Genomic DNA, 24043 nt, shown 5'->3' with positions numbered 1-24043 from the left:
ATAAAAAGGTTCTTAAAGAGTTCTCAACCTCCTAAAGGATCAGCTTGGAACCTTCTCTGAAAAGGAAGCTCTGCTAGATTTAACCTGGGGTCAGTTCTTCCGCCTCTTCTCTTTTAGGGCTGAGCCAGGCCTTTAGCACAGAGGAAACCAGAGACTTCTCAGTTTCACATTAACATAACTGTGCTGAAGCAGAAGAAGAATAGCAGTGGGTAGGCACTGGCCACCGTAGACACCCAGCTCTGCCCATGCTTTCTGTTTTCTCCTCATTATTTTATTTCTATTTTCAGAACAGCTTTAAACACCTCACAGCTTTTTACTGGAGATCAGAGCAATTCACTACAAAATGAGAAACTTTATAAAAACATTTGACGTCATCACGTGGCTCCACTAAACTCACTCATGAGCATGAAGAAAAGTTTTGTGGCCTGTGTGTGTGTGTGTGTGTGTGTGTGTGTGTGGAGGTTTTCCTGATCTTCAGTGAACAAAATTTAACATCCATTATAGAACCAGCGCGTGCGTTTGTCAGCCTTTGTTTACAGTCATGTTAATTAAAATCCAGGCGCGCGCGCGCGCACACACACACACACACACACACTAGAGTTTGTAAAGCAGCCAGCAGGAGTCTCAGTGTTTCAGGATAACGGAGCGGTTTGCAGTAAAGCGGAGAGAAAAGTTAAACTTTAGGCCGGAAGTAAAGCTGAACAGAGAGAAAAGCGGAGGAGAGTGAAGTGTAACCGCGCTGTGAGACACACACACACACACACACACACATACACATTCTCACTCACTCGCGCGCGTGAAGAAGAGGAGGATGAAGATGATGGCTATAACGCGGAATTAGCGCTCTGTCTCATTAAAGTCGCTCTGTAACAGAGAGAGAGAGAGAGAGAGAGAGAGAGGATGGGATTACCGACTCTGGAGTTCAGCGACTCGGTTCTGGACAGTCCAGCTTTCAGAGACAGACTGAAGAACCATGAAGTGGAGCTGGACAACACCAACAAGTTCATCAAGGAGCTCATTAAAGACGGCAACGCGCTCATAGGAGCACTTAGAAGTAAGCAACTGCATACTACACACTATATACACACTACACACACTATACACACTACACACTATATACACACTACACACACTATACACACTACACACTATATACACACTACACACACTATACACACTACACACTATATACACACTACACACACTATACACACTACACACACTATACACACTACACACTATATACACACTACACACACTATACACACTACACACTATATACACACTACACACACTATACACACTACACACACTATACACACTACACACTATATACACACTACACACACTATACACACTACACACTATATACACACTACACACACTATACACACTACACACTATATACACACTACACACACTATACACACTACACACACTATACACACTACACACTATATACACACTACACACACTATACACACTACACACTATATACACACTACACACACTATACACACTACACACTATATACACACTACACACTATATACACACTACACACACTATACACACTACACACTATATACACACTACACACACTATACACACTACACACTATATACACACACTATACACACTACACACTATATACACACACTATATACTATACGCACTATACACACTACACACTATATACACACACTATACACACTACACACTATACGCACTATACACACTACACACTATATACACACTACACACACTATACACACTACACACTATATACACACTACACACACTACACACTACACACTATATACACACTACACACACTACACACTATATACACAATACACACACTATACACACTATATACACAATACACACACTATACACACTACACACTATATACACACTACACACACTACACACTACACACTATATACACACTACACACACTATACACACTACACACTATATACACAATACACACACTATACACACTATATACACAATACACACACTATACACACACTATACACACTATACGCACTATACACACTACACACTATATACACACTACACACACTATACACACTACACACTATATACACACTACACACTATACACACTACACACTATATACACACTACACACACTATACACACTACACACACTATACACACTACACACTATATACACACTACACACTATATACACACTACACACACTATATACACTACACACTATATACACACTACACACACTATACACACTACACACTATATACACTACACACTATATACACACTACACACACTATACACACTACACACACTATATACACACTACACACACTATACACACTACACACACTATACACACTACACACTATATGCACTATACACTACACACACTACACACTATATACACACTATACACACTATACACACTACACACACTATGCACACTACACACACTATGCACACTACACACACTATACAAATATGTTCTTCCTCCTCATGAAAGTGTTCATTACTGATCAGATCTGCATTAGTATCAGACCTGAGTATCAGATCTCTGGGTTTATAGACACATGAGCAGGTGTTTGTTTGGTTCTGGTGAGTTTTGTGAGGAGAACTGAGACTGATCTGATCTCGCTGTGGTTCTGTGACTGAGGGTGATGCTTTAGTCACAGGAAATGGACAGTAAACAAGGTTGTGTAACCGTATCTGGCCCTTACTCTGAGTGTGTGTGTGTGTGTGTGTGTGTTATTTACATGTTTATTGCGATGTGGAGATTGATCATCACTGCGCAGTCTCACATTTCTGTCACCAATTTATCATTTTCATCAGTTCTCCTGCGTGATTTTGTTATTTATTTATTTATTTATCTATCAGATCAGAACTGAGGAACAGATCAGACATGATTATAGTCACATGAAACCAAACCTCAGCCTTCTCTCTCAGGCTGTTCTCACCAGACTCTCAGATTCAGGAAGTAGAAGGAGAACCTGCCATGAGAAAGAGAACCCACATGTGCTTTAATGGAGTTCTTCATGTTCTGCTGCAGATAAACCTCTCGTCAGTGTGAGTTCTTTTGTCCAGGAGACGGACACCAAGTCCAGCGTGTGATTAGAGCAGTGTGTGCATCCTGCTCCTTCTCCTGCCAAGAAAAGAGCCTCATAAATTACACACCAAGAACCAGCAACTACACACCATGCTGAAATTATAAGGGTGTGTGTGTGTGTGTGTGTGTGTGTGTGTGTGTGTGTGTGCGCGTGTGTGTGTGCGTGTGTGTGTGTGTGTGTTTAAAGAGCGGAGAGGAACAGAAACAGAAAAGCTCTTGGTGTAGATGTGACCTTTAGAAAAGTGGCCTCTGAACACACTACACTGCTTTACACAATGTTACACAAAATTACACATCATAACAAAATGCTCTCACACAGGATGACACAAGTTGCTCTGAACTACAACACAGTGTTTGATCTTTTTCTCTGGGTGTGGTTCTGTAATGAGGAGAGAACCCAGTGGAGAACTCTGGGGTGTGAGAAGGTATGGATGCAGCACTGAGCTTGTGTGTTGGTGTTCTGCTCCTCTACTGCACACGTTACAACACTAATACACACATCACTGAACAAAGTGTGTTATTAACAACATTCCTAGTGTTCTGCTGGGTTTGGCCAGGGGGAGGATGGGAGGAAGAACAGAGGGATGAAGGGGAAAAGAGAGTAAAAGAAAAATCAGATCACTGGTACGTGTTAGTGCGTGTGTGAGTGTCTGTGTTATTTTGTATCCTGTGGAGGGTGTGTGTGTGTGTGTGTGTGTGTGTGTGTGTGTGTGTGTTATTACTGCAGGCGAGCCAGGACATGTCCCATTACTCCGTCTCTGACTCGCTGAGAAGATGAGGACTCATCATCTCTGTCACATCCTGTCTCACTGTGTGTCTAATAAATATTAATGAGTTTGTAATGAATATTAATGTGTATGATGTTATAGTGTAAGTTAAGCGGAGGAGAAGCTACACGCCGTTAACCGCAGCAGGAGCAACAGCTTTGATCATGCTTCATATGTGCTCATGTTTCAGCAACACACACAAAAACACACAAAAACACACACACACAAAAACACACAAAAACACACACACACAAAAACACACAAAAACACACACACACAAAAACACACATTCAAACACCTCACCTACACACACCTCATCCACACACACCTCATCCACACACACCTCATCCACACACACCTCATCCACACACACCTCATCCACACACACCTCACCCACACACACCTCACCTACACACACCTCATCCACACACACCTCACCTACTCACACCTCATCCACACACCTCACCTACACACACCTCATCCACACACACCTCACCTACACACACCTCACCTACACACACCTCATCCACACTCACCTCACCTACACACCTCATCCACACACACCTCACCCACACACAACCTCATCCACACACACCTCACCTACTCACACCTCATCCACACACACCTCACCTACACACACCTCACCTACACACACCTCATCCACTCTACACACACCTCACCTACACACACCTCATCCACACACACCTCACCTACACACACCTCATCCACACACACCTCACCTACACACACCTCATCCACACACACCTCACCCACACACACCTCATCACACCTCACCTACACACACCTCATCCACACACACCTCATCCACACACACCTCACCTACACACACCTCACCTACACACACCTCATCCACACACACTCTCTACTCCACACACACCTCACCTACTCACACCTCATCCACACACACCTCATCCACACTGCACCTCATCCACACACACCTCATCCACACACACCTCACCTACACACACCTCATCCACACACACCTCACCTACTCACACCTCACCAACACACACCTCATCCACACACACCTCACCTACACACACCTCATCCACACACACCTCACCTACACACACCTCATCCACACACACCTCACCTACTCACACCTCATCCACACACACCTCATCCACACACACCTCATCCACACACACCTCATCCACACACACCTCATCCACACACACCTCACCTACACACACCTCATCCACACACACCTCATCCACACACACCTCACCTACACACACCTCATCCACACACACCTCATCCACACACACCTCACCTACACACACCTCATCCACACACACCTCACCTACACACACCTCATCCACACACACCTCATCCACACACACCTCATCCACACACACCTCACCTACACACACCTCATCCACACACACCTCATCCACACACACCTCACCTACACACACCTCATCCACACACACCTCATCCACACACACCTCATCCACACACACCTCATCCACACACACCTCACCTACACACACCTCATCCACACACACCTCACCTACACACACCTCATCCACACACACCTCATCCACACACACCTCACCTACACACACCTCATCCACACACACCTCATCCACACACACCTCATCTACACACACCTCACCTACACACACCTCATCCACACACACCTCATCCACACACACCTCATCTACACACACCTCACCTACTCACACCTCATCCACACACACCTCACCTACACACACCTCATCCACACACACCTCATCCACACACACCTCATCCACACACACCTCACCTACTCACACCTCATCCACACACACCTCATCCACACACACCTCATCCACACACACCTCACCTACTCACACCTCATCCACACACACCTCACCTACACACACCTCACCTACACACACCTCATCCACACACACCTCATCCACACACACCTCACCTACACACACCTCATCCACACACACCTCACCTACACACACCTCATCCACACACACCTCACCTACACACACCTCACCTACACACACCTCATCCACACACACCTCACCCACACACACCTCACCTACACACACCTCATCCACACACACCTCATCCACACACACCTCACCCACACACACCTCACCTACACACACCTCATCCACACACACCTCATCCACACACACCTCATCCACACACACCTCATCCACACACACCTCACCCACACACACCTCACCTACACACACCTCACCTACACACACCTCATCCACACACACCTCACCCACACACACCTCATCCACACACACCTCACCTACACACACCTCATCCACACACACCTCACCCACACACACCTCATCCACACACACCTCACCCACACACACCTCATCCACACACACCTCATCCACACACACCTCATCCACACACACCTCACCTACACACACCTCACCTACACACACCTCACCTACACACACCTCACCCACACACACCTCATCCACACACACCTCATCCACACACACCTCACCTACACACACCTCATCCACACACACCTCACCTACACACACCTCATCCACACACACCTCACCTACACACACCTCACCTACACACACCTCATCCACACACACCTCATCCACACACACCTCACCTACACACACCTCATCCACACACACCTCATCCACACACACCTCATCTACACACACCTCACCTACACACACCTCACCTACACACACCTCATCCACACACACCTCACCTACACACACCTCACCTACACACACCTCACCTACACACACCTCATCCACACACACCTCATCCACACACACCTCATCCACACACACCTCACCTACACACACCTCATCCACACACACCTCATCTACACACACCTCACCTACACACACCTCACCTACACACACCTCATCCACACACACCTCATCCACACACACCTCACCTACACACACCTCATCCACACACACCTCATCTACACACACCTCACCTACACACACCTCACCTACACACACCTCATCCACACACACCTCATCCACACACACCTCATCCACACACACCTCACCTACACACACCTCACCTACTCACACCTCATCCACACACACCTCACCTACACACACCTCATCCACACACACCTCATCCACACACACCTCATCCACACACACCTCATCCACACACACCTCACCTACACACACCTCACCTACTCACACCTCATCCACACACACCTCACCTACACACACCTCATCCACACACACCTCATCCACACACACCTCATCCACACACACCTCACCTACACACACCTCACCTACACACACCTCATCCACACACACCTCACCTACACACACCTCATCCACACACACCTCACCTACACACACCTCACCTACACACACCTCACCTACACACACCTCATCCACACACACCTCATCCACACACACCTCACCTACACACACCTCATCCACACACACCTCACCTACACACACCTCACCTACACACACCTCACCTACACACACCTCACCCACACACACCTCATCCACACACACCTCACCTACACACACCTCATCCACACACACCTCATCTACACACACCTCATCCACACACACCTCATCCACACACACCTCACCTACACACACCTCATCCACACACACCTCATCCACACACACCTCATCCACACACACCTCATCCACACACACCTCACCCACACACACCTCACCTACACACACCTCACCTACACACACCTCACCTACACACACCTCACCTACACACACCTCATCCACACACACCTCACCTACACACACCTCACCTACACACACCTCACCTACACACACCTCATCCACACACACCTCATCCACACACACCTCATCCACACACACCTCACCCACACACACCTCACCTACACACACCTCACCTACACACACCTCACCTACACACACCTCACCTACACACACCTCACCCACACACACCTCATCCACACACACCTCATCCACACACACCTCATCCACACACACCTCACCTACACACACCTCATCCACACACACCTCACCTACACACACCTCATCCACACACACCTCATCTACACACACCTCACCTACACACACCTCATCCACACACACCTCATCCACACACACCTCACCTACACACACCTCATCCACACACACCTCATCCACACACACCTCATCTACACACACCTCACCTACACACACCTCACCGACACACACCTCATCCACACACACTTCACCTTACACACACCTCACCTACACACACCTCACCTACACACACCTCATCCACACACACCTCATCCACACACACCTCACCTACACACACCTCACCTACACACACCTCACCTACACACACCTCATCCACACACACCTCATCCACACACACCTCACCTACACACACCTCATCCACACACACCTCATCCACACACACCTCATCTACACACACCTCACCTACACACACCTCATCCACACACACCTCATCCACACACACCTCATCCACACACACCTCATCCACACACACCTCATCCACACACACCTCATCCACACACACCTCACCTACACACACCCCATCCACACACACCTCACCTACACACACCTCACCTACACACACCTCATCTACACACACCTCACCTACACACACCTCATCCACACACACCTCATCCACACACACCTCACCTACACACACCTCATCCACACACACCTCATCCACACACACCTCATCTACACACACCTCACCTACACACACCTCACCTACACACACCTCATCCACACACACCTCACCTACACACACCTCACCTACACACACCTCACCTACACACACCTCATCCACACACACCTCATCCACACACACCTCACCTACACACACCTCACCTACACACACCTCACCTACACACACCTCATCCACACACACCTCATCCACACACACCTCACCTACACACACCTCATCCACACACACCTCATCCACACACACCTCATCTACACACACCTCACCTACACACACCTCATCCACACACACCTCATCCACACACACCTCATCCACACACACCTCATCCACACACACCTCACCTACACACACCTCACCTACTCACACCTCATCCACACACACCTCACCTACACACACCTCATCCACACACACCTCATCCACACACACCTCATCCACACACACCTCATCCACACACACCTCACTACACACCTCACCTACTCACACCTCATCCACACACACCTCACCTACACACACCTCATCCACACACACCTCATCCACACACACCTCATCCACACACACCTCATCCACACACACCTCACCTACACACACCTCACCTACACACACCTCACCTACACACACCTCATCCACACACACCTCACCTACACACACCTCATCCACACACACCTCACCTACACACACCTCACCTACACACACCTCACCTACACACACCTCATCCACACACACCTCATCCACACACACCTCACCTACACACACCTCATCCACACACACCTCACCTACACACACCTCACCTACACACACCTCACCTACACACACCTCACCCACACACACCTCATCCACACACACCTCACCTACACACACCTCATCCACACACACCTCATCTACACACACCTCATCCACACACACCTCATCCACACACACCTCACCTACACACACCTCATCCACACACACCTCACCTACACACACCTCACCTACACACACCTCACCTACACACACCTCACCTACACACACCTCATCCACACACACCTCACCTACACACACCTCATCCACACACACCTCACCTACACACACCTCACCTACACACACCTCATCCACACACACCTCATCCACACACACCTCACCTACACACACCTCACCCACACACACCTCATCCACACACACCTCACCTACACACACCTCACCTACACACACCTCATCCACACACACCTCACCTACACACACCTCACCTACACACACCTCACCTACACACACCTCATCCACACACACCTCACCTACACACACCTCATCCACACACACCTCACCCACACACACCTCATCCACACACACCTCACCTACACACACCTCATCCACACACACCTCACCTACACACACCTCATCCACACACACCTCACCTACTCACACCTCATCCACACACACCTCACCTACACACACCTCACCTACACACACCTCATCCACACACACCTCACCTACACACACCTCATCCACACACACCTCACCCACACACACCTCATCCACACACACCTCACCTACTCACACCTCATCCACACACACCTCACCTACACACACCTCACCTACACACACCTCATCCACACACACCTCACCTACACACACCTCATCCACACACACCTCATCCACACACACCTCACCTACACACACCTCATCCACACACACCTCACCTACACACACCTCATCCACACACACCTCACCCACACACACCTCATCCACACACACCTCACCTACACACACCTCATCCACACACACCTCATCCACACACACCTCACCTACACACACCTCACCTACACACACCTCATCCACACACACCTCATCCACACACACCTCATCCACACACACCTCACCTACTCACACCTCATCCACACACACCTCATCCACACACACCTCATCCACACACACCTCATCCACACACACCTCACCTACACACACCTCATCCACACACACCTCACCTACTCACACCTCATCCACACACACCTCATCCACACACACCTCACCTACACACACCTCATCCACACACACCTCACCTACACACACCTCATCCACACACACCTCACCTACTCACACCTCATCCACACACACCTCATCCACACACACCTCATCCACACACACCTCATCCACACACACCTCACCTACACACACCTCATCCACACACACCTCATCCACACACACCTCATCCACACACACCTCACCTACACACACCTCATCCACACACACCTCATCCACACACACCTCACCTACTCACACCTCACCTACACACACCTCACCTACACACACCTCATCCACACACACCTCATCCACACACACCTCATCCACACACACCTCATCCACACACACCTCACCTACACACACCTCATCCACACACACCTCATCCACACACACCTCACCTACTCACACCTCATCCACACACACCTCATCCACACACACCTCATCCACACACACCTCATCCACACACACCTCACCTACACACACCTCATCCACACACACCTCACCTACACACACCTCATCCACACACACCTCATCCACACACACCTCACCTACACACACCTCATCCACACACACCTCATCCACACACACCTCATCTACACACACCTCACCTACACACACCTCATCCACACACACCTCATCCACACACACCTCATCTACACACACCTCACCTACTCACACCTCATCCACACACACCTCATCCACACACACCTCACCTACACACACCTCATCCACACACACCTCATCCACACACACCTCATCCACACACACCTCATCCACACACACCTCATCCACACACACCTCATCCACACACACCTCACCTACTCACACCTCATCCACACACACCTCATCCACACACACCTCATCCACACACACCTCACCTACTCACACCTCATCCACACACACCTCACCTACTCACACCTCACCTACACACACCTCATCCACACACACCTCATCCACACACACCTCACCTACACAGACCTCATCCACACACACCTCACCCACACACACCTCATCCACACACACCTCACCCACACACACCTCATCCACACACACCTCACCTACACACACCTCATCCACACACACCTCACCCACACACACCTCATCCACACACACCTCACCCACACACACCTCATCCACACACACCTCACCCACACACACCTCACCTACACACACCTCACCTTCACACACCCCACCTACACACACCTCACCTACACACAGCTCACCCATACACACCTCATCCACACACACCTCATCCACGCCCACCTCACCCACACACACCTCACCCACACACACCTCACCCACACACACCTCACCCACACACACCTCATCCACACACACCTCATCCACACACACCTCACCTACACACACCTCATCCACACACACCTCATCCACACACACCTCATCCACACACACCTCACCTACACACACCTCATCCACACACACCTCATCTACACACACCTCACCTACTCACACCTCATCCACACACACCTCACCTACACACACCTCACCTACACACACCTCACCTACACACACCTCACCTACACACACCTCACCTACACACACCTCATCCACACACACCTCACCTACACACACCTCATCCACACACACCTCATCCACACACACCTCATCCACACACACCTCATCCACACACACCTCACCTACACACACCTCATCCACACACACCTCATCCACACACACCTCATCCACACACACCTCACCTACACACACCTCATCCACACACACCTCACCTACTCACACCTCATCCACACACACCTCACCTACACACACCTCATCCACACACACCTCATCCACACACACCTCATCCACACACACCTCACCCACACACACCTCATCCACACACACCTCACCTACACACACCTCATCCACACACACCTCACCTACACACACCTCACCTACACACACCTCATCCACACACACCTCATCCACACACACCTCACCTACACACACCTCACCTACACACACCTCACCTACACACACCTCATCCACACACACCTCACCCACACACACCTCACCTACACACACCTCACCTACACACACCTCACCTACACACACCTCATCCACACACACCTCATCCACACACACCTCACCCACACACACCTCACCTACACACACCTCATCCACACACACCTCACCTACACACACCTCATCCACACACACCTCATCCACACACACCTCATCCACACACACCTCACCTACACACACCTCATCCACACACACCTCACCTACACACACCTCATCCACACACACCTCATCCACACACACCTCACCTACACACACCTCACCTACACACACCTCATCCACACACACCTCATCCACACACACCTCATCCACACACACCTCATCCACACACACCTCATCCACACACACCTCATCCACACACACCTCATCCACACACACCTCACCTACACACACCTCATCCACACACACCTCATCCACACACACCTCACCTACACACACCTCATCCACACACACCTCATCCACACACACCTCATCCACACACACCTCATCCACACACACCTCATCCACACACACCTCACCTACACACACCTCATCCACACACACCTCACCTACACACACCTCATCCACACACACCTCACACTGTGACTCTGATTTTCTGATTTAAAAGGAAGCGCATCACCATTTTGAGTTACGGTTGTCACAGGGACCAGGGGTTCCTGGATCTTGTTTTTGTGAACTTCCTGGTTTTTATTTGGAGAATAATTTCATCACCACTTAATCATTTGATGGATTTATTTATTTTTTATTTAGTTTTCTATGTTTAATTTCGCTCTGTTTTGTAATATTCCGCCGTCTCTGAAATCATCGTCCTAAACCCAGAGTGAGTCTGATCCCAGCAGTGTAAGCTCACTTGGTAGGGTAGAACATGATTTTAGTGTAGACCCTACCTAGTGCACTATGCTCTACATTCAGTTCCTCTCTTTTGCAGTTCATTGGATGTTAAAGTGTTCATGAAAGGTTTTCGGGACATAAATCAGTCCCCGGTTCTCCCCCGGAGCCGGGTCCTTCACTCGGCCGGCGTGCGCAATGCATCATTGATAAATTGGACTCACCTATACTGAACACGCCGTCGGATCCGGAGCTGTTTATCGAGTGAAAGTACTCGGTGTCGAGCCGGTCGAGAGCCTGCCAGCAGACTTCACATCCTGAGATGTGTCCAGCAGAGGATCAGTGGACTCACAGCACGAGCAGCGGGAGGTAGAGATCGATCACGATTTGGTTTTGGTATCTGCCTTCAGGGGAAGGAAATATTTTTCCTCTCTTGTCTCTGTGTGATGGAAAACAGTATGTTTAGAGGATGAGGAAGATACAGAGACTCTGAATCAGTTTTACTGACTAAATAAGACTTATGTGGAATTATCTTTCTAACAGATAGGATCAGGGAGTTAATGCTAAAAATAAATGAGTATTGAAGAGGATTTAAAATGTCTGTATGAAATATAATGGGTGCAGGGCATGGAGTGTGAACAGCACAGTAAATTATTATTATTATAATCTTTATTTTTACAGCATTTTATAGTGACTCTAAAATCTCCTCGAAATGCTTTACAGAAGATTCTGGTTCACAACTGATCTCCATTGTACTATTAACAATTCAGTTACTATTAACAGTCAGTTAACTGCAAATTGATCGAATAATTACAAGTGTATTGCTCAGAAATAGCCGCTAATTAAAGAAGTACAGATTTGCTCTGGATTTAAAAACATCTGTAAAGCTGAAGAGCATTCCTGCTGTGAGATCCGTTCCATTCCTGCAGGAAAACCGTCAGAGTTTACCAGAATGTAGAAACAGGTTTCTGTTCATCTGCTGTGTCCCAACCACAGAATCGGACTGAATGTCATCAGTGTAGAAGTGAAAGACAACATTAAGTTGCTGTGTAATGGTGTGTGTGTGTGTGTGTGCGTGTGTGTGTGTGTGTGCATGCATGTGTGTGTGTGTGTGTGTGAGAGAGTGTGAGAGAGTGTGAGAGAGTGTGAGAGAGTGTGAGAGTGTCCATTGTAGTGAGAAAGAGCCAAGGCACAGAGCTGTGGTGCTGTAGGAGAGAGACCACATGTTCTGCACATCTGGATGATCAGAAAAAGAAAATAAACACAGGATGTGACACAGTAAATGTTATTTTATTATTATTATTATAACCGTTTATGTGCCTCTGGTTCTGTGTGCTCTGGGGTTTTCTGTAAACTAAAGTCAGGACACAGTCTCGGTCAGCTGGAGCAAACCACACGTCCCGGAGAAGCAGGTGAAAGGTCACGGAAATATAACAAATATTAATAATGACCTTCTACACTAGGCAAGAGAAGTGAGGAAGCCATCAGAAATGCTCTGGAGAACACGATCTCTGCCCTGAAGGCTTTCACTCAGCATTCTAGAGCAGAGAGGATGGCAGAACTTTAATGTCCATTACTTCTCATGTGGAAGGAACTCTGAGACATGTTCCAGACGCAGCAGGTGACTGGACCTGAGACAGTACAGCGTCTGAAGCTAAATGTCTAAAGCAGAAGAAAATCCATTTCTTATTTCATAAACTATTGATAGAGGCAGAGACGAGGATGTGGAGCTCCAGCGTGGTCTGAGCCGGCTTTGTTTCAATGTCAGATACATGGAGAGACATCACCACACAAATCGGTCGGTCAGCCTGTGTCCTGCTGTAAAGGCCAGAGAGTGAATTCAGTCTGACTGCTTCCACAAGTTTTTACTTCTAAAGTATGAGAAAGATAAATATGATCACGGAAGATGGTCTAAAGAACGGATGAGTGAAACAGCGGTGTCTTTTTCCTCGGCTGATTATCTTTTCCGGCAACTTCTTTCCTCTCGATATTCTCTTTTTTTCCTACATTTAACAACTAATTACGGCTCATTTGTGTGTAAATTAGAGTCATTTAATTGCCAGAAATAGATCCTGGTAGTAAAATGTGCAAACAGCTAATTAGTTGTTATCAAGTTGTTTGTTGTGAACATTTGAAATTGAGATGAGACGAGGATGAGAAGTTCAGAGCTGAGGTTTGTGGAACACTTTTTGCCAAAAAGTTTTGAGAAAAAAAGAAATGTTGAGCATCAGATGATTCCAAGCATTAAAACTCTCGTTAGATTCCTTCGTTTTGCTTCCATGTTTTCTTAGTGTGTGTTCTGGTGGTGAGAAGGTCAGTCCAGTCACACATTCCAGCTTCTTCTAGAGGATATCCAGATCTCAATCTGACAGTGAGATTCTCTACACGGCCAAAAGTATGTGCCCCCTGACCATCACACCCATATGTGCTGCTTCTCCGCACTGTTCACACACACTCTTCCTCACACAGGTGTACAGAAGGTCTGTGTGTGTGTGGAGCTTTACCGTTTCCAAATCCTGCTCCATCATAACCATGTCCCTATGCACAGAGCAGCTCCATGAAGACATGGCGTGGAGGTGAAGGTTAGAGTGAAGAACTGGAGTGTCCTGCACAGAGCCCTGACTCTGACCCAACCCCACTGACCACCCACTGACCCCCAGACTCCTCACCAACACAAGAGTCTCATATCACTAATGCTCCCATAGCTGAAAGATCACTAATCCCCACAGACACAATACAACATCTAGTGGAGAACCTTCCAGAAGACTGGAGCTGATTAGAACAGCAGAGGGAATGGATCTGGAGCGAGGACTGTGTGGTTTTAATGCAGGGATTTGTAGCTTCTCTGCTTTTGTTAAGCTTCCTGAAAGCTCGGAGCTTTAATGTTGTCTCATATCGTTTGTTTCAGTAAGTTATTCAGTAAGAAATTTGAGTTCTGTATTATTTGACGGTTCTGTACTCACACAGCTCCCGAGCGTCTGGAGGCAGGATCCGTGGTCGTCTCATCAGTGCTCATCTTTCTGCGTTTCAATAGATTTCTTTCTTTATTTCTGATTCTGTGTCTTTGTTGAAAAGGTAGAATGGTCCAGGAGCAGCTGCATCACTTCGATCTATAAAAGCTCATCTCGGAGGTTTCATCTCGCCTTTTGATTAAAAGACAGTAAAAGCTTCTCCCAGCACGACGGCATTCAGCGCAGCTTTCAAACATAAAACCTGCAGCACAAAATAAAGGCTTTGCGACAGAGCGACTTCATCTTCTGAAAAATAAACAGCAGAAAATGTTTGTAGTGTTTTTTTTCTTTTGCAAATCTACTTCACAGCTCTCAGATCTCAGCCATGCACATGTCCTGTGTTAAAGTGTATTAGTAAATAAATCAAATGTAGAAATGACCGTGCTGACTGTGGTGCAGCGTGACCTCCGTCTGTGTGTAATCTTCATGTGTGTAATAACACACACTCCGGCTGGTGTACTGTGAGGACTGTGTTCTTCATGCAAGTGAAACAGCACACTCTCCTGCACGTGTTCTGGGCCATGTGGTTATATTTCTGTTTATATTAGAATTCTGTAAAAATTTCAATGTCACTTTTAATCCGCAAGTTTCTGAGATCTAAAGTCCTTATGCAAACATCAGGACACACACACACCTCAGACTAACCTCTGTCCCTGTGTGTGTGTGTGTGTGTGTGTGTGCGTGCAGATTTGTCTGAGTCTGTGCTGAAGTTTGCTCAGTCACTGCAGGAGTTTCAGTTCGAGTGTATCGGTGATGCAGAGACAGACGACGAGGTGAACATCGGTACGTAAAATAATCCTCGTTGTTTATTATTTTTCCTCCACTACAGAAACTTTCTCAAAATTCTATTCATCCTGAATCACAGTGACATCCTACCCATGTCCTCGTGTCCCATACCGACATGCTAGTGATGAATCCCACCCAGATTGGACGAAACACACACACACACACACACACACACACAGATTAGAGTGAATTAATGATGGAGTAGAACGATGTTCCTGTGGTTCTCTCACTGACCTGCATGAGTAATAGATGTGTATTGATCTGCTCATGCTTGACCTCCACACGTCTTCATCCTGCTGGAGATCAGACGCTCTAACGGTGATCAGTGTGGGAGATTAATGGAGGTTCAGCAGGAGATCAACGACCTGCTGGCTGAATCAGTCCCACTGCTTCCTGCCATCTTCTTCACCTCATGCTTTGATTAAACGTCTCGTTAGTTGAATGTGGAAGTAGTTTTGTGCGTGTAGGAGGTCAACGCTACAGGAAGTGCTAAAGGAAGTAGAACATTCCATTCCCACTTTTAACTTCATTGCCTTGGTCTGTGATGAGCCAGTCCTAGACTTTACAGCACAGAAGATTCAGAATTTCTACTCAGGAAGACTTTATATAAAACTTAACCTAGAGGCAGGAAGATTTTATTGTTTATTGTTTATTGGTGGTGAGTTAGCATAACTAGTGCTAGCAGGTTAGTAAAAGTCATTTATATAAGTGAGTAATCATGGCTAAATTACTGTTATTTTACTGTGTGTGCGATTACTGCACTGTGATTGGTTTCTCTCCCTCTCTCTCTCCATTTATTGCTGCAGTGAAAAAAATCAATAAAAGTGGTCAACACCCACAGTTATGGGATTTTACATGGATTTACAGTAGTTCAGTTACCATGACAACACATGCATTCTGTCTCTCCTCTCTCTTCTATTTCTGTCTTTCTTTTCCCTCTTTTTCTCACTCTCCATCTCACTCTTCATTCCCGTATCATCCTGTCTTTTATCATCCCTTTTACCTTTCATATTTATTTTCATTCCTTTTCTGCATACTCCATCTCTCTCTCATTCTCTCTCTCTCTCTCTCTCTCTCTCTCTCTCACTCTCTCTTCCTTTCTTTCCTTCTCTGTCTCTATCTATCTCTCTATTTCACTGTCTCTCTCTCTTTCCCTGTCAGAGGCACATAGGAAACAGATTGTAATGCTTGACCGTGTGGGGGTGGAGCGTGGGGGTATTATGGGGCATGTGTTGGGGTTATTGAGGGTAATTACAGCTGATGATGGAGGGCAGCATCGAGCTCCACTCTAATTATCTCTGTCTAGTTTGGGTCCAAAAAAAATCCCCAAAGTTCTGCTGACCAGAAGTGCCATGATGTGCAGTGTGTAGTGTAGTCCACCTGTTCCTCTCTTTCACCTGTTCCTCTCTTTCACCTGTTCCTCTCTGTGCCCAGTGTTTCCAAGCAGGTTTAGTGTGTGAATGTTTTTCGAAACGTGAGTATCACGGTGATTGTTTTAAAAACGTGGAGTTTATTTAATGACACACTGAACTAATCTGTAGCTCCGCCCCCAGAGTCCAGGTCAGAGTGTGTGTTTTAGATCATCATCAGTAAGAGAAGGTCTGGAGATCAGGAGAACCATGGGGAAAGTTTTCTGATGCAATTGATGGATTTTTACTTAGGTTTTAAAGAGAGTGAGAGTTGGAATTGCTTTCAGCGATCAGAAATGTAATGTGCCGTGATCCATCTGATCATCGATGAAACAGCTGCGTCCTGAATGACTTACCGGACCTCTGTGTTCCATCCTGATGTCTGTGGGCTGAAAGAGGACTTTGAAGCTGGGTGAAGCTCCAGCAGGCTGTCGGAGGAGGAGACGAGGGCGACTGACCTCTTATCGATTTCATTCCCTGGCTTCCTGCTGTGACATTCACAATCCAGCACAGTTAGCGTCAAATCAATCCCTCAGCCCGACTCACTGCACCCAGTTTTTAATGTCTCTCCGAGTCGGACTCACAGGTCAGCGTCTCTTTCTCTTCTGTCTCTTCAGAAAAGTCACATTCTGAAGATTTACTCTTTAGGGTTAAAGTTCCTGAAGTAGAAGAGGCTGAGATTTAAAGACGTCTTTAACTGCAGCACAAAATGACACCGAATATTACTGTGTGAAAAAACTCCACATCTCCTTAGAGTTTTTTTATTTCTCAACTTTCTTCTCCTTTTCTACATGAACTTCAAAAGTTTGTGTCCCCGTCAGGTTTCCTCGAGTTTAATGAATCTAGAGAGCAGAATTTATTGAATGCTGTTTCTGCTGAGTGAAGCTCGGCGTCAGTCTCATTATTCAGCATCAGTCACTCAATTAACCTCAAAGTCCAAAATCCTGAAACAATCCAAAATGAGGATCAGAAAAACACCTGAACTATACTGAACTATACTGAACTATACCGAACTATACTGAACTATACTGAACAATACTGAACAATACTGAACTATACTGAACTATACTGAACTACACTGAACTATACTGAACTACACTGAACTATACTGAACTATACTGAACTATTCTGAACAATACTGAACTATACTGAACTATACTGAACTACACTGAACTATACTGAACTATAATGAACAATACTGAACTATACTGAACTATACTGAACTATACTGAACTACACTGAACTATACTGAACTATACTGAACTATACTGAACTACACTGAACTATACTGAACTATAATGAACAATACTGAACAATACTGAACTATACTGAACTATACTGAACTACACTGAACTATACTGAACTATACTGAACTATACTGAACTACACTGAACTATACTGAACTACACTGAACAATACTGAACTATACTGAACAATACTGAACAATACTGAACTATACTGAACTATACTGAACTACACTGAACTATACTGAACTACACTGAACTATACTGAACTACACTGAACAATACTGAACTATACTGAACTATACTGAACTACACTGAACTATACTGAACTATAATGAACTATACTGAACAATACTGAACTATACTGAACTATACTGAACTACACTGAACTATACTGAACTATACTGAACTACACTGAACTATACTGAACTATAATGAACTATAATGAACAATACTGAACTATACTGAACTACACTGAACTATACTGAACTATACTGAACTACACTGAACTACACTGAACTACACTGAACAATACTGAACTATACTGAACTATACTGAACTATACTGAACTACACTGAACAATACTGAACTATACTGAACTATACTGAACAATAATGAACTATACTGAACTATACTGAACTATACTGAACTATACTGAACAATACTGAACTATACTGAACAATACTGAACAATACTGAACTATACTGAACAATACTGAACTATACTGAACTATACTGAACTACACTGAACTATACTGAACAATAATGAACAGTAATGAACTATACTGAACAATACTGAACAATACTGAACTATACTGAACAATACTGAACTATACTGAACTATACTGAACTATACTGAACTACACTGAACAATACTGAACAATAATGAACAATAATGAACTATACTGAACTATACTGAACTACACTGAACAATACTGAACTATACTGAACTACACTGAACTATACTGAACTACACTGAACTATACTGAACTATAATGAACAATACTGAACTACACTGAACTATACTGAACTATACTGAACTACACTGAACAATACTGAACTATACTGAACAATACTGAACTATACTGAACTACACTGAACAATACTGAACTATTCTGAACAATACTGAACTATACTGAACTATTCTGAACAATACTGAACTATACTGAACTATTCTGAACAATACTGAACTATTCTGAACAATACTGAACTATACTGAACTATTCTGAACAATACTGAACTATACTGAACAATACTGAACTATACTGAACAATACTGAACTATACTGAACTATACTGAACTATACTGAACTATACTGAACAATAATGAACTATACTGAACAATACTGAACAATACTGAACAATACTGAACTATACTGAACAATACTGAACTATACTGAACAATACTGAACTATACTGAACAATACTGAACTATACTGAACAATACTGAACAATACTGAACTATACTGAACAATACTGAACTATACTGAACTATACTGAACAATACTGAACTATACTGAACTATTCTGAACAATACTGAACTATTCTGAACAATACTGAACTATACTGAACTATTCTGAACAATACTGAACTATACTGAACAATACTGAACTATACTGAACTATACTGAACTATACTGAACTATACTGAACAATAATGAACTATACTGAACTATACTGAACTACACTGAACAATACTGAACTATACTGAACAATACTGAACTATACTGAACAATACTGAACTACACTGAACTATACTGAACTACACTGAACTATACTGAACTACACTGAACTATACTGAACTACACTGAACAATACTGAACAATACTGAACTATACTGAACAATACTGAACAATACTGAACTATACTGAACAATACTGAACTATACTGAACTACACTGAACAATACTTAACAATACTGAACAATACTGAACTATACTGAACAATACTGAACTATACTGAACAATACTGAACTACACTGAACTATACTGAACAATACTGAACTACACTGAACTACACTGAACTATATTGAACAATACTGAACTATACTGAACTACACTGAACAATACTGAACTATACTGAACAATACTGAACAATACTGAACTACACTGAACTACACTGAACTACACTGAACAATACTGAACTACACTGAACTACACTGAACTACACTGAACAATACTGAACTATACTGAACAATACTGAATTATACTGAACTACACTGAACTATACTGAACTATACTGAACTACACTGAACAATACTGAACTATACTGAACTACACTGAACTATACTGAACAATACTGAACAATACTGAACTACACTGAACTACACTGAACTATACTGAATTACACTGAACAATAATGAACAATACTGAACAATACTGAACTACACTGAACAATACTGAACAATACTGAACTATACTGAACAATACTGAACAATACTGAACTACACTGAACTACACTGAACTATACTGAACTACACTGAACTATACTGAACTATACTGAACAATACTGAACTACACTGAACAATACTGAACTATACTGAACTATACTGAACAATACTGAACTATACTGAACAATACTGAACAATACTGAACTATACTGAACAATACTGAACTATACTGAACAATACTGAACTATACTGAACAATACTGAACTATACTGAACAATACTGAACTATACTGAACTATACTGAACAATACTGAACTATACTGAACTACACTGAACAATACTGAACTATACTGAACAATACTGAACTACACTGAACAATACTGAACTATACTGAACAATACTGAACTACACTGAACAATACTGAACTATACTGAACTATACTGAACAATACTGAACTATACTGAACAATACTGAACTATACTGAACTATACTGAACTACACTGAACAATAATGAACAATACTGAACTATACTGAACTATACTGAACTACACTGAACAATACTGAACTATACTGAACAATACTGAACTATACTGAACAATACTGAACTACACTGAACAATACTGAACTACACTGAACTACACTGAACAATACTGAACTACACTGAACTATACTGAACAATACTGAACTACACTGAACTATACTGAACAATACTGAACTACACTGAACTACACTGAACAATACTGAACTACACTGAACTATACTGAATTACACTGAACTATACTGAACAATACTGAACTACACTGAACTATACTGAACTACACTGAACTACACTGAACTATACTGAACTACACTGAACTATACTGAACTACACTGAACTAAACTGAACTAAACTGAACAATACTGAACAATAATGAACTACACTGAACAATACTGAACTACACTGAACAATACTGAACTACACTGAACTATACTGAACAATACTGAACTACACTGAACAATACTGAACTACACTGAACAATACTGAACTACACTGAACTATACTGAACTATACTGAACTATACTGAACAATACTGAACTATACTGAACAATACTGAACTATACTGAACTATACTGAACTACACTGAACAATAATGAACAATACTGAACTATACTGAACTATACTGAACTACACTGAACAATACTGAACTATACTGAACAATACTGAACTATACTGAACAATACTGAACTACACTGAACAATACTGAACTACACTGAACTACACTGAACAATACTGAACTACACTGAACTACACTGAACAATACTGAACTACACTGAACTATACTGAACAATACTGAACTACACTGAACTACACTGAACAATACTGAACAATAATGAACTACACTGAACTATACTGAACTACACTGAACAATACTGAACTACACTGAACTATACTGAACAATACTGAACTACACTGAACAATACTGAATTACACTGAACTATACTGAACTATACTGAACAATACTGAACTACACTGAACTACACTGAACAATAATGAACAATAATGAACAATACTGAACTACACTGAACAATACTGAACTACACTGAACAATACTGAACTATACTGAACTACACTGAACTATACTGAACAATACTGAACTACACTGAACTATACTGAATTATACTGAACTACACTGAACTACACTGAACTACACTGAACAATACTGAACAATACTGAACTACACTGAACTATACTGAACAATACTGAACTATACTGAACAATA

General features: G+C 44.5%; 1 protein-coding gene across 7 annotated transcripts in view; it reads left to right on the top strand.

Annotated features, from left to right (window-relative positions):
- The first annotated feature begins 635 nt into the window (after positions 1–635).
- The window catches only part of LOC131351488 (rho GTPase-activating protein 42), a 123559-nt gene continuing 100151 nt past the window's right edge, over positions 636–24043 (top strand). For 2 of the 7 annotated variants that reach the window (XM_058386887.1, XM_058386885.1), the window contains exons 1-2: positions 644–1054; positions 17148–17243. In XM_058386887.1, coding sequence (XP_058242870.1) covers positions 901–1054; positions 17148–17243 — 250 coding nt within the window. In that variant the 5' untranslated portion in view covers positions 644–900. Of the gene's footprint in view, positions 1055–17147; positions 17244–24043 lie in introns of all 7 variants that reach the window. The other 5 variants (XR_009204408.1, XM_058386889.1, XM_058386883.1 and 2 more) reach the window with 5 other exon arrangements.

The sequence above is a fragment of the Hemibagrus wyckioides genome, linkage group LG04, assembly GCF_019097595.1.
Source record: "Hemibagrus wyckioides isolate EC202008001 linkage group LG04, SWU_Hwy_1.0, whole genome shotgun sequence".
Taxonomy (NCBI): domain Eukaryota; kingdom Metazoa; phylum Chordata; class Actinopteri; order Siluriformes; family Bagridae; genus Hemibagrus; species Hemibagrus wyckioides.
The sequence above is the reverse complement of the archived record's forward strand: the minus strand, read 5'-3'. Positions and strand labels throughout refer to the sequence as shown.